Here is a 14,747-nt window from a genome sequence, read left to right on the forward strand (position 1 = left end):
TCTATCCAGAAAATAAAGAGCTTTAACTTAAAATACCTGTGCTGATAATAAAACAGAGGTTCAACAATCTCATTTAGAGGCTTTGTTTTTCAAGAGGATCTTACTGTATTTTGAAATCAATCAATAAATACAAGCATGATATGATTCTTCCCTTCAAAAAAAGGCTAAGAGTCTTTATCATTTTCTAAATATTATTCAGACATGCTCTCAGAGAACTTATTTACAGTCCTCATAATTAATTTCCATAACTTTGGGCAGGAAGGGATTTGTTAGATGGCATTAGGTAGTTTATAACAATTTCCAGGATGATTAGGGAATTATGCTCGGATGATACACAGACAGGAAGAATAGAGAAAATGAGGTTCTGGGGAAACCCCACTGGCCCCCAGACTGCTGCTTGGAGGCTGTGATTCTCAGGAGCAGATAATTGGAAACTTCACTACAGTTGCCATAAGAATGAGTGTCTACACCCCTCATCCTCGCTGGTAGCCACTCTAGTTTTATACAAACTAAACTCATGGTCCATAGCTACTCTTCTTTGCATGTATGTATACATGCACACATATGCATGAAATAAGAGGGAAAAAAAATTTGTCTTTACCCACACAGCTATGATCTCTAAATATGAGTTTCTCCCCTCCAATTCAAGCTGATAATAGTCTCTCCTTAAATACCGGTTTTCCTCTCTGAAATATGACTTCATCTCATAAGTCTTTTAACAGAACTTACAAGAAATGTGCTTTATAAGGACTGATCTTAAGAAGAACATAAATTCTTAGATATACAGGCTCACATATCCAGCCTACATTTAATATAGGCTGTTAACACACAAGATTTATCTCCTTGGTTCTTCAGCTTATCAATTTTTTTTAATGCTTCACAAATTATTCTTTTTTATTTTTCAGATGATCCATGTCTCAGGCCAGGGACTTCCATTTCCTAAGAATTACCATCATCCTTATCCACATGAAAATAGCAAAATGTTGGGACAACAGAGGCATTTTAAGTAAGTATTAGTCCTTCTCTCTAGGAATTAAGGTCCTAACATGACAAATAAAAAGAAATTGAAAGACTCCACATGGAAATAAAAGACATACATATTACATACAAATTACATACAAAAAACTTACAAATAACAAAACAAAGCAAAAAACACAAACTAGTAGTACCAAAATTTCTTTTCAAGATCAATCCCAGTACGTATAAATAAGGTGTTAGTTAAACAAGAGAAAACTGCTGAGTATCAGTGTCTCAGTAAACCAAGTATGAGTACATCCTTCTTCCTATATCTGCTCACATATCAAACCTAGGTTCATCTCTGATGTGAGGTAGGAGATGGACAGTGTTCTAAGTTACCATTCTACACTGCACTGGATAGAAACGGAAATCATCTCAAGGTTTGAAAAATGGCTTATAGTTAGAAGTCTCAGTAACAGGGTTAAGGGGAGAAGTGCAAAAAATTAGGCCTTGCTAGATAGAAAAATATTGGAAAAAAACAAAAAACCCCAGAAACGTCAGCAAGCTATATAAAATTATATTCTTTGCAATCGATCCATCATTTTATAATTTTCTGAAATACCTCAGATCCTGTACCTATCCTTTGCCAGGGTATACAGCTAATGAGTAAATGTTTGAGGGATAAATTTTGTGTTTGCTACAAAGAAAAATAAGTATTAATATCCAGAAACCTGCTCGTCTCCCTGAAAATCTTGATCAAATCAGGATTAAAGACCAATGAAAAAGCCTAAAAGTAATGATTACACCCAGAACCCAGATAATGATCTTTAAGTGCCATTTCTCACTGAAAGCAAACAAGACTTCTCGGGAAAATGGCTAATTCTAGAGCTAGTGTAGGAAATATACAAAGAAGAGCCCAGAACTTCTTGCTGTACTGAAAAGCAAGGATGCTATCATAGACAAATGGGTGGCATCAAAAGAGTATAGGAGCAGACATGGAGTTTCCACTGATCAAAGACAGGACAATGTGAGCACCAAAAAGATAATACATGCTATTGATTAACTCATATTGCATATCTAAAACCCCACATGATATTAAAAGGTAAAATAATTATATCATTGGACATCATTGGAATCAACTAGGGCACCAATTCTTTATGCCAAAAATTGGCAATAAAAGGAAAGAATTAAATATTTATCCCCTCTTTCCTACAAACTGTATTTCAGGGTAACTAAATAGCCTTAGCTGATAAGAGAAAGTTCTTCATAGAATTCTAGTTAGTAACCGTGAAGAAATGAGAGAACTGGAAAATCAGCACTTTGCAACCCTTAATGAAGCCACTAGCTAAGGTCGTAATCATCAATGATACACTCATTCGATAAAAGACCAATGGAGAACTGAACAGTGCATATATCAGGTTATCACCACCTAAAACTACTGATTAACCACCAAAAGTGGATAACCGGATATTGCGTTCTTCCTGTTGAGAAGCAATATGAAGTATACAGCGCTGATTATGAAGTACTCTTATAAAAAGAGGCTGAACCTGAATCTAATCAAGCTTCTAGAGCAAAATTCCTTTTATAGATAATGTAAGAGGCAGAATGCCTTATTAAATGACACAAACAGACAAAAGAAACAAACAGATAAAATTCAGAATGTGGGACATTCCACAGGACACAGACTCAATTTATGCAATAAAACAATAACATGGGGGGAAAAAACGCTGGGGAAGGAAAGGGAGGGAAAGGGAGACTGCCCTATACTAAAAAACATAAAAACCAAATGTGACATAAGGACCTTGTGTAGATCCAGATTTTAACAAACCAATTATTAAAAATCACTTTTAGACAACTGGGAAAATTGGACTCTGGATTTGTTATTAGTTAATACCATGGAAGTCTTGTTAATTTTTTAGGTTTGAAATTGTTAATTTTTTTGGATATTGTTAATTTTTTATGTAAGAAGAATCCCATATTTTTTAGAGATGTGTACTGAAATAATACAAGAGTGCAATAACATAGAATTTGCTTTAAAAGATTTAAACAAAGGAAAAGGAAAAAAGTGTCCAACACAAATACGGCAAAATCTTGATTATTAAATGAGTGATGAGTACACAGAGCTTCATTGTACTATTCTATCTCTTGTACATTATTAAGTTTTTTACAACTAAAAAGGTGGGGGGGTGAGTAATCATGACCATTACAACTTGGTATATTTACTGCATCTTTCTTTCAGTGAGAACCAAGCACTCCACATTAATAACAACATCAGCAGTAGTAGCTAACATTTAATAAACTTACTATGTGCCAGATACTCCAAGCACTTGATATGTATTAACTCATTTAATCCACCTTCTTTTTTTTTAACATTTTTTATTGATTTATAATCATTTTACAATGTTGTGTTAATCCACCTTCTTTAGCTTTATTTAAACCATCCAATGTCAAGTCTACTGTTTCAGTTTAATTTACCTGATATACTTGGTCTGTAGTACTGTTCTTTTTAACCCTGACTGTAACTGTAGTTCCATCTGGTAATGCTACTCTCAGCTCTACGTCGGACACGCCATTGTAGTTCTGGGGAAAAAGACACAGAAAAAGAATTTATGACCTCACTCTGCTTGCAACATGCTAGCTAAACAACAACTAAACTTGTGATAGAGAGAAAGTGAGTTCCAATGAAAAAGGGAAAAAAGATGTAAGTCAATACATTACAAGTCATAAAGCTGACTTTAGGCTGCAGCAGACATTAACCCTTAAGATGAACAGGGAGGAAAGAAATATGTTGACATCAGCGTGTTCCTATTTCAAAACAGAAAACATGTGAAAGCATTTAGGTCAAATACAGATGAGATTTTTGGCTTCCTTTCAAAAATTCAGAACTCACAAATGAGAAAAGAAAACAACCAAAAGCAGCAGTTTCAACAAATAACCTCTGGTTTTAAATGGTTAGGCCTGCTAGATTGGTCATGTGCTATCCCCTAAGTTACTTTTGGAACCCTGAAATAATCATGACACTTTTGAAAGAAAAACTGATGAAACTCAGGAATCTGGATTAGTTTGATGCCCAATTCTCTTCTAGCAAAGAGTAAATAATTCTTATCCTCCTTAATTCAAAAGAAGTCTTTCTTCCTTATTGCTTTTGATAATTAACACATTCCTGTAACAGATTTGCGACCTTGTAATTTTTATTAGAGAGAAAAACTATTTAGGAAAAAGTCCATCTTCATTTACCACTTTAAAAGAAGTTCTGAGGGAAGGGTATAGCACAGTGGTAGAACGCATGCTTAGCATGCATGAGGTCCTGAGGTCCTGAGGTCCTGGGTTCAATCCCCAGTAGTGTCTCCATTAAAAATAATAATATTAATAAATCAATAAATCTAATTATCTCCCCCACTCCCCCCCAAAACAGAAAACAAACAAAACAAAAAAAGAAAGAAAAAAAAGTTCTATTCTTTGCCTAAAACCATCCTAAGCATTACTTTGTTATAAGCCCTTGTCTGCAAGAAACTATCTATAATCTAGTTGGGAAAATTAAAATATACCCTAAAATAATTAATGGATAACACACTATTTAATGTAGTAGCATTACATAGTCATCCTTCCATTCAATTTATATTTATTAAGCTCCTACAACACACCTGACATTCTGGTAAGGCACAGGGAATATAAAGATGATCAAGATTTAGCTTTCACTCTAAAGGTCTAATGTATAGCATGGTGACCATAGTTAACAATACTGTACTGGATATTTGAAATTTGCTGAAGAGGGTAGATCTTCAGTAAAGAAAGAAAGGAAGGAAGAGGGAGAGAAGAAGAGGGGAAGAAATGGTAACGAGGTGATGGATACATTAATCAGCTTGATTATGGTGGTCATTTCATGATGTATACAGATAACAAAATAGCAGACTGCATATCTAAATATATAAAATTCCTATTTGTCAGTTATACCTCAATAAAGCTAAAAAAAAAAAGATTTAGCTCTTACCTACAGGTAGCTCACTCTAGTAAACTAAAAATACAAAGTTATAATCTGATTAAATGTATAAAAAATTAGAGAATGAGACAGCAACAAGGTGATAACTGAGCGGTACTGACTGCAGAAGTCCTTGGTGGAATGAAAAATCAATGACTTGAATATCAGGGAAAGATTCAAAGAGACGGCGGACCTAGCACTAGGCCTTGAAGGATAAGCAGGACACGTAAGAAAAGGAAGCTGAAAAAATAGTCATTTGGAGAATCTATGGCAAGTCAACCCATGACTGATACCTTTAATTCATTTTCACTCACAAAGAGCCAAGAGGTAAACAGTCCCTGCAGCAGACATCCACCTACCTCATCTGATTCTGACAGGAATTCTTGCATGATGTCACTCTCACCAATGACTCGTATTGAGCACACTACAGAAAACAAAGACAGAATCTGGCATGAGGCCCTAAAATCAAGAATATAAAGTCAAGAACGTATCAAGGTCTAAGTGTAAATCCCCAGTAGCAGACAATGCTGGAAGTAGTACGCCATCCCTGACATATGATATTTAAAGGCACTATAATATATACATATATATTTATTTATATAAACATGAACTAAAACAGAGGAATAATACGATGTACAAATACGCAGATTGCTAAAAATATTAAACACAAAGGAAGTCACCAAAAAGAGAGAAATAAAAGTAACTTTATAGTCTTGTGTTAACTACTAACAAGCCAGACAACAGAGCAAGGGTAAGGTGAATTAGGAATAAATCAAACACAAAATGAAAATATAAAGAAAAATATCTATTTGGCCTAAGAGCAGGCCAATAAGAGCATAAGCATTTAAAGCCACTTTGGAAAAAAATAGGTAGGTAACTAAGTATTAAGCTGAGCACATCCTCATCTCATCTTACTGATTTTAGCTTCAGAACAATGACAACTAAAGAAGAGAGAGAGAGAGAGAAGGAGGAAGGAAAGGAAAACAGGCAGAAGGTAGGTAATCATCTAAATCTAAGAGAGTTAATTTCTTGATACTCTCATGAGGATAGAAAATTACACTGATGATTTTGCTTCATTTTATTAAAAAAAAATTGTACCCTTTTTCATTTCCCAAGGGCTGTGTTGGAGGCCATTCCATGTTAGAAAAAAGCTAAAAACAGATGAAATCTCACTACCTTCTACAGGGGAAGTGGTTTTTCTTCAGGGATAAGGCTCTCCAGCAAAGTTTAAAAAAAAAGTTCAACTAGGTCAATTAGTTCTTATACAAGGACACAAGGACACAGAATTACTAAGTACCACCTAAGACCATTATTCTGTTGAATTAGTATTTTAAAGAAAAGCCTACTGCATACCTAGCAAATTACACAACTCTATAACGTAGCAAAGTAAGGTCTCTTCTCTGAGCCACGAACTGAACCATCTTATTCAGGAGATCTGTGTCATTTCTCCCTGCCTTTCTAGATAAACGAATGTTTCAGCATTCACATTCACAGATTCCTGATGTATTGTTTGGAAGTCCTGAGATAACAAGTAAGTTTTAATACATCTAACTATAACCTGCATAGAACAAGGAGACTTTAGATTACCTACAACTCAGCAAACCTATCCGTGCACACCTGTAAGAGGAATAAGGAATTTTCAAGTAGGATATGCCAGTGAACCAAGAATCATTTTAATAAAAATGTCTTAAATACTGCCCACCTAATTCCCAAATCAATTCAGCATATTGATGAGTCTGTATGTATTTCCTGGCAAATAATAAACCCCATAAATAAAGGTCCTTAATGCATTAAAAAATAATTACACATTTTTCTATTGTTAAGTGTTAGGTGCATCAAAAAATAGGCTATTAATTGCTGTACTGGACAGTATTTCAGTCTTGGCTTCAAAGCTTAGATCATTCAACACTTACAGTCAAAAAGCTGACTGACTTTCCCTATTGAGTTTCAGGAACCTTAGCTTGCAGTTTAGGAGCTGTGATGCATACCTAGACCCCATGTTTACTGAAGAAAGTGGAGTTTAACAGGCTGGCTTACCTTTTTCTAGATATTCTTCCAACCCCCGACGTCGGGCATCTAACTGCTGTTCTGATAAAGAGAATGGCCACTTCCCTGGAAGTCGGGGAAATGTAAAGTTGGCAAACTCTCTCTTCAGGTTCTGGTGCAGAATGGCAAACTCCCGGTACCGCTTAGAACAGAGCTGCCTCCCAGCCATGTAAACATTGTATACCTGGTGACGGGGAACAACAACAGAAAACGCTTACTTACTACAGATCAGATCACAGAACCACCCAGAGTCAGGCTCAGACTGATGCCCGGTTAGGTGTATTTTGCTGTGCACTTTACAGAGAATATATGTTTAAGGTCACCATAAGACAAGACTTACTTTCAACAAACGTGCCAGAAATTACATGCACAAAAAGAGGGCTACTGCCTTCAAGAGACCATGATCTTATTTTTACTATTAAAATTATCTCCAACACACTGTTTTAAATATCTTCAAAGGCAATTATCAACTTTCATGGGTATATTTTATTTTCAGAATGTTAAAAATCATTCAAAGCCAATGTGGTAAATATAGTGAATGAACAAGCAAGCAAATTTGGAGAGAGATATAAAAAGCTAGAACTGATTATAAAGCAATGTGACTGATATTCATGTGTGACTTACACTTCCGAAGAAAAGGTCTAAAAATGATGCAAGCAATAGAAGCATTTTTGTTACCAAATAGATCATTTTTACAAAAAGTCCTTTCCTGATTCAGATATCCCTCGTTCTGCTCTTTTCCATCCCACCATTAAAACAAGATTAACAAAAAGCTGCAGAATAAATGTACCCTAAGGACCTCCTCATAACAATAAACACTTAATAATCCTCAAAAGGAAATAGGCAGATTTTTGCCTATTCTTCACAGATACATGCCAAGCTTCCAGAACAGGGCCTGGCACATAGAAGGCACTCAGTAAATATGTGAAGAAGAAATGAATGTATGTATGTGCAATTCTTAAATATGTGCCCTCATAAAGGAAAGTGGAGGGATGCATAATCCAAAAACATCAAACAATCTAAGTGACTGTATTCTCAGAACATACCAAATTACGCAGAGATGGAAAAATTAGCCCCAAATCACACTTCCTGGCTTAGTAAAAATCATTCAAAAATTAAAATGTGCACAAAACAGGTTATCCACTCATGTAATCAAGAGTAGTCCCTAAGAATGCATACACCAAAGCCTTTCCTTCAGCCTGTGATTTAGGAAGTATGAATTAAATGCAACAATAAAGTAATTTAGTCATTCAAAACTTCTCTCCCACAACTCTCCTCCTATGATTGTTCCCCACTTAAAAGCAAAGCCTCTAATCACTATCAAATAGTGTCCAGGAATGTATATGATCCTGATCAATGAGTTCTCCTCCTATGATTTTCACTCAAATTTGTAACTGATTATAATGAATCACGCGTAGTACCAGGTATTCCCATCACTGCCTTCTAAAGTTCAAAAGCACTAAAAGGCCAGTATTCCTCCCCTCAGATAAGACCACACGTTCTTTTAAGGGCAGGCAGTCTCAAGAAGTCTTCTTCAGTCAATCTGGCCTTATACACTTAATTCTCAAACTACATTTCCCACGTTTCTCAATAACATCACTATTCCTTTGCTTAAAAAGCAAGTCTGCAACCCTTCTGGTATTAAAAATTAGTGAGTTCCTCACACAAGGAAAAAGGAAGGGAGGCAAATCTAGCTTAGTGGCACTGCTGGATTAAAGACATTCCCCAGCGTCTTTTTCCAAGGAAGAGGAGACTAGGTCTTTGACGATGCACAGAAAGACGACGACCGCATTTCCTCAATGCTGATCACTCGAGTGAGCTCAAGTCCAGTACAACACTCCCTTGGGGAGAAAGAACCCTACAACCTGAGAGGCCTTTATGGCAATTTCAACCCTAAAAATTAATTCAACTTTCAGTTTCTTATAAGGTGAGAAGAGTAACATCAAACAGCCTCTCACCTACCCCATCTCCCCATTTAAATGTGAAGTCAAAGGGAACAGAGTATGAATAGGATGCCTAACAATTCAGTAATACTTTAATGCAGGCAGGCATGGCTCCCACAAGAGCCAAGCCATTTTTAAATTAACTGTGCTGAGCAAATGAGGAACATACAAAAAGAGATCACAACAGAGACTGCTTTGTTCTTCACTTGTCCTTACAATTAACCAAGATCCATTAGTATTCTTTTCCCTGGTTTAGACACACCCATTTGCAAAGAAAATGACTGAGTCCCTGCTGAGTCAACTCATGAATGTCCATGGTCCATGAGAAATGACCACAGCCTCATTACAAGTGAAAATGTCTGCCAAAAAAATATATTCTCCAGGGGGTGGGGATAGCTCAGTGGCAGAATGCATGCTCAGCATGCACAAGGTCCTGGATTCAATCACTAGTACCTCCACTAAAAAAAAATTATACACACACACACACACACACACACACACACACACACACACACTCTGGACTTGAAAGGGAATACAATCAAATAGGAACTAAAGATACCCACAGGCAGGCAATGCTTCTAGGATCTTTCCGTCTTAATTTAAACCCTCAAACTGGTTGGCTCATACACGGAACCAGAAGAAATTTGTCTAGCTTGCAATAGCACACTGAATTTAATGATTACCAGTCACTGTCTTCTCCAACTGACCATATCCTGCAAGACTTCAAGCTGGAATGTTTAGACTGCAGTCACCTTCTGAGGGTAACAAGTTTTGACCCTCTTGAGATACTCTTTGCTGAGTTGGATTCCAATCAAGGAAAAGAGATAAATTATGAATAGGGGAAGTGTAAAACTTATCTGGTCAGTGATCTAATTTTGTCTCTCTGGATTCTGCAAGTCAAAGTTTCAAAATTCAGCTTTGAGATAACTCCTAAATTTCTCAATATGTAAATGTTGAAAATCCAGACCATGCCATTTCTCTCTTTATCCTTGTGACTTTATTTTGTGGAGTGAATGCCAGAAGACGGTAACATAAATTCTTCAACTGGCACAAACCACTGCAGGGAAAGCAACTCAAGTAACACCTGGGCTCTGCACTCAGTATCAACAACCAAAATTCCAGATATCAGAGATCTTTATTTTGTTGGTCCCTTAATCCCCATCTACAGATTTTTTAAGGCTTTTAAATGGTAATGTCTCACTCCATGTAGGATCTGAATCTTAAAATGTTCTCATTTTCTCAAACATCTAGTAAGCAACAGGAATTGTGCTACTGAACACACAAAAGAGAATCTTCTTATATAATTCAAAAGTGATTAGAAAAAGAATGGTGACATTTTGGCCATGACAATATCACCCATGTTCAGCTTCCAAATGTCAAATAGACACTGAACTGGTTCATGATATTGATCTGGATGAATCCTCAATGTACATTATGACCAACAAATTATTTCCAATGCCACCCTGCCATTTAATTGTGCTTTTAGCTGAAAATTCATTTTCAAAAGGACACATCATTTGCTATTCACAAGCTACTCATAACAGCAAAAGGAGACACAGCACACTTAGCTGATTTCTGGGTGAAATGTGTGTGATCCTTAACTTAAGGATTTTTTTTCAAATGTTGAAGCATTTAGGCTCCTTCCTGGAAAGCAAAAGACCATAAAGGCAACAACACGCTCTTAAATTACTTAGGTTGTGTGCGTGTGTGTGTGTGTGTGGTGTGTGTGGTGTGTTTTCCCTAATGTGGATCATAAATGATATCTATTTTCTTTGTTTTATTTGGACCTCAAGTGTACAGAACTGAATTAATCATAATCCTTGGTTCATAATACTCTCATTTTGGTGACTTTGGATATTTAATTTAGTTATTTTTAACACTGTAAAAAGTAAACTAAAAGCTAAGACCTTCACAAAAACTTTTTCTAACCGTAAGTTTCTTCCTCCTTCATCCTATCTCCCTGCTTCTCTAACTCCCAAAAATTATGCTCAAAGAGGTTCATCATTTCCTTGTTTTTCTTTTTATAGTTTTTTCCTGCATTTATATGTAACCCTTATATTCTTATTTTTTATTTTAATTTTTAAAGGGTATTTTGGTTTTATTAAAAAAAAGTTACATGCAGAATGAGACCCTTTGTGACTTATTTTTTCATCAAGTCTCATCTACAATGTTATATACCTTTATGGTTTATCCTGTTGTATTTAACACTTTGTTTTTTGTTTTTGTTTTTTTTTAATTCAAGTATAGTCAGTTGCAATGTATCAACTTCTGGTATACAGCATAATGTCCCAGTCACGCATATATGTATATATACACACACATGCACACACACTTACATATATATATACACACACATATATATACATATATTCATTTTCATATTCTTTTTCATTAAAAGTTATTATAACACTTTGTTGTTTTGCTTTTCAGAAAATTGCTGTTCTCCCGTTGGCAGGCTTTTGGGGTGTCTCTGGGTTTTAGCTATTTCTTGGTTTTGGCTACCGTGAACAATGCTGCCGTGAACATTTCTGCATATGCTCCTTCAGTACGTATATCAGAGACTCTCCTGGGTATATACCTAAGAGAGGAATTGCAAGGTTATGAAGTATACGAATAGTCAACCTACAGAGATAATGCGAAACTGTAGCTAAAGTGGTTACATCAATTTATACTCCTTTCAGTAATAATATAAAAAGATCCTCTTAATTTTTGCCAATGGAATGTGTGTGTGAAAAGATTTCTAACTGTGGTCCTAATTTACATTTCCCTAATTACTAAAGAAGTTGATCATTATCTCTTCATATATTTATTGGCCAGTTGCCCAGGGATCTAGCCCCAACCACTAGTGGGCCAACATCAACTCTGGGAAACCCCAGACCCCACAGCCAGCCAAGTCAGAAACCAGCCTCACCCACTAGAAAGCTGACATCAGCCCCAGAATCCTCGCAGGACACGGCCCCACCCACCAGCAGCTGGCAGCTTCTGCACTAGGCAGGGCCTGCCAACCAACCTGATGGAGGGGGTGGCATGCCTACTAGTGCACCCACAGTAGTCAGCCTGCCACAACAGAAGTGCCCACACAGAGGGCACCCCATGGCATACAGGTCTGGTGATCAGAGGGGAGTATGCTGCTGGCTCACAGGCATCACCTACAAAAGGTCACTTCTCCATGATCAAGAAACATACTAACCTACCGAACACACAGAAATAAGACATGGAATTAGGCAAAATGAGGCAACAGAGGAATATGTTCCCAACAAAGGAACAAGATAAAACCTCTGAAGAAGAACTAAGTGAAGTGCAGATAAGCAATCTATACAATAAAGAGTTCAAGGTAATGGTCATAAAGATGCTCAAAGGACTTGGGAGTAGATTGGATGAACACAGTGAGAGGTTAGAAGTTCCTAACAAAGAGTTAGAAAATACAAAGAAGAACCAACTAGAGATAAAGAATAAATTTAAGAATATTAAAATTAAAAATACACTAGAAGGACTCAATAGTAGATTAGATGATACAGAGGAAACATCAGAAAACTGGAAGACAGAGTCGTGGAAATCACTCAAGCTGAACAGAAAAAAAAAATTTTTTTAAATTGCTATTTTGTGGACAGTTTAAGAAACCTCTAGAACAACATCAAGCATATAACATTTGCCTAATAGGGGTCCCAGAAAGAGAAGAGAGAGAGACAGGTCCAGAGAACATATCTGAAAATATAATAGCTGAAAACTTCCATAACTTGGGAAAGGAAACAGACATCCAGGTCCAGGAAGTACAGAGTCCCAAACAAGATCAACCCAAAGAGGATCACACCAAGACACACTGTAATTAAAATAAAGACAAAGAAAGAATATTAAAAGCAGCAAGGGAAAGGCAACCAGTTATGTACAAGGGAACTCACATAAGGCTATCAGCAGACTTTTCAGCAGAAATTCCACAGGCCAGGAGTAAGTGGCACAATGTATTTAAAGTGAAGAAAGAAAAAATCCTACTACCAAGAATACCCTACCTGGCAAAGCTATTCAGATGTGAAAGATAGATCAAAAGTTTTACAATATGTATGTATCTGTATAACTGAACTGCTTTGCTGTATACCTGAAACACTGTAAATCAACGACATTTCAATAAAAAATAAAAGTTTTACAGACAAGCAAAAGCTAAAAGAGTTTAGCACCATGAAACCAGCTTTACAAGAAATGTTAAAGGGACTTCTCTAAGCAGAAAAGGCCACAACTAGAAATACAAAATAATGAAAGGAAAAATATCACTGATAAAGGCAAATATACAATAAAGGTAGTGGATTAGCCACTTATAAAGCTAGCAGGAAGGTTAAAAGACGGAAGTATCAAAATCATCTATATCCACAATAAGCAGCTAAGGGATATATACACACCAAAAAAAGGATGTAAAATATGATGTCAAAAACAGTAAATGTGACAAGGAGTAAAAATGCAGGATTATTTAAATGCGTTTGATCTTAATAGATCAGCAACTAAAATAATCACATATACACACATATATATAGGTTGCTATACATAAACTTCATGGTAACCACAAACCACAAATCTATAACAGATACAGAAATGCAAAAGGGAAAGAAAGGAATCCAAACATAAGACTAAAGATAGTCATCAAATCAGAAGCGAGCAAAAGAAGGAATAAAAAAGAGCCATAAAATCCCAAAACAATTAATAAAATAGCAGTAAGTACATACCTATCAATAATTACTTTAAATGTAAATGGACTACATGCTCCAATCAAAAGACAGAGTTGTTGAATGGATACAAAAACAAGACCTATATACATTGCTGCCTACAAGAGACTCACTTCAGATCTAAAGACATACATAGATGGAAAGTGAGGAATGGAAAAAGGTATTCCATGCAAATGAAAACAAAGAAAGCCAGGTTAGCAATACTTACATCAGACACAACAGACTTTAAAACAAAGACTATAGTAAGGGAAAAACAAGGACATTACATAATGATAAACAAATGACTCCAAGTAGAAGATATAACGATTATAAACATATATGCACCCAAAATAGGAGCACCTAAATACAAAAAGCAAATATTAACAGACATAAAGGGAGAAACTGACAGTAACACAGTAACAGGAGGGGACTTAACCACCCCACCTACATCAATTGTCAGATCATCCAAACAGAAAATCGATAATAAAACACTGGCCTAAATGACACATCAGACCAGATGGACTTAACAAATACACAGAGAGAATATTTAATCGAAAAGCAACAGAATACACATTCTTTTCAAGTGCACATGGAACATTCTTCAAAACAGATCACACGCAAGGCCACAAAACAAGTCTCAGTTTAAGACTGAAATCATATCAAACATCTTTTCTGACCACAATGCTATGAAATGAACAAGGAAAAAACTGCAAAAGACACAAACACATGAGGGCTAAACAATATGCTACTCCACTACCAATGGGTCACTGAGGAAATCAAAGGCTCATTCCCATAGTCAGGATGAATCTCAGTTTCAGAGATGGCAACTTCAGTCAGCAGATCAGCTTTAAACACATGCAGTCTGTTTGCCAATTATCTGTTCTAACGAACCCACTGCATCTTCCACAAAGATTAATCAATTTCTCACTATACCACCACTCCCAAAATAATCAAAGGCAAATAAAGAATACTGCAACCAAGAGAAAAATTAAGTAGACTGAGCTATCAGTTGCAATTAAGTTTTGAAGAATAAACAAAGGCATCCAGGAAAGGGACTTGGCACTTATTATCCAGAATTCAAAATGGGCTCTCCTGCATATCTTCAACAGCAAGAAACTGGAAATGTAGAAA

The 14,747-nt window shown here is 36.1% G+C and overlaps 1 protein-coding gene across 2 annotated transcripts in view; it reads right to left on the bottom strand.

The window, feature by feature from the left end:
• SNX27 (sorting nexin 27) overlaps window positions 1-14,747 on the bottom strand; it is a 51,973-nt gene that overhangs the window by 14,501 nt on the left and 22,725 nt on the right. For both annotated transcript variants that reach the window (XM_006216993.4, XM_072946563.1), the window contains exons 3-5: window positions 6,974-7,166; window positions 5,296-5,360; window positions 3,433-3,537 (exon numbers count right to left, since the gene is read on the bottom strand). In XM_006216993.4, coding sequence (XP_006217055.1) covers window positions 3,433-3,537; window positions 5,296-5,360; window positions 6,974-7,166 — 363 coding nt within the window. The remainder of the gene's footprint in view (window positions 1-3,432; window positions 3,538-5,295; window positions 5,361-6,973; window positions 7,167-14,747) is intronic.

This window comes from Vicugna pacos, chromosome 21, assembly GCF_048564905.1.
Source record: "Vicugna pacos chromosome 21, VicPac4, whole genome shotgun sequence".
Classification (NCBI taxonomy): domain Eukaryota; kingdom Metazoa; phylum Chordata; class Mammalia; order Artiodactyla; family Camelidae; genus Vicugna; species Vicugna pacos.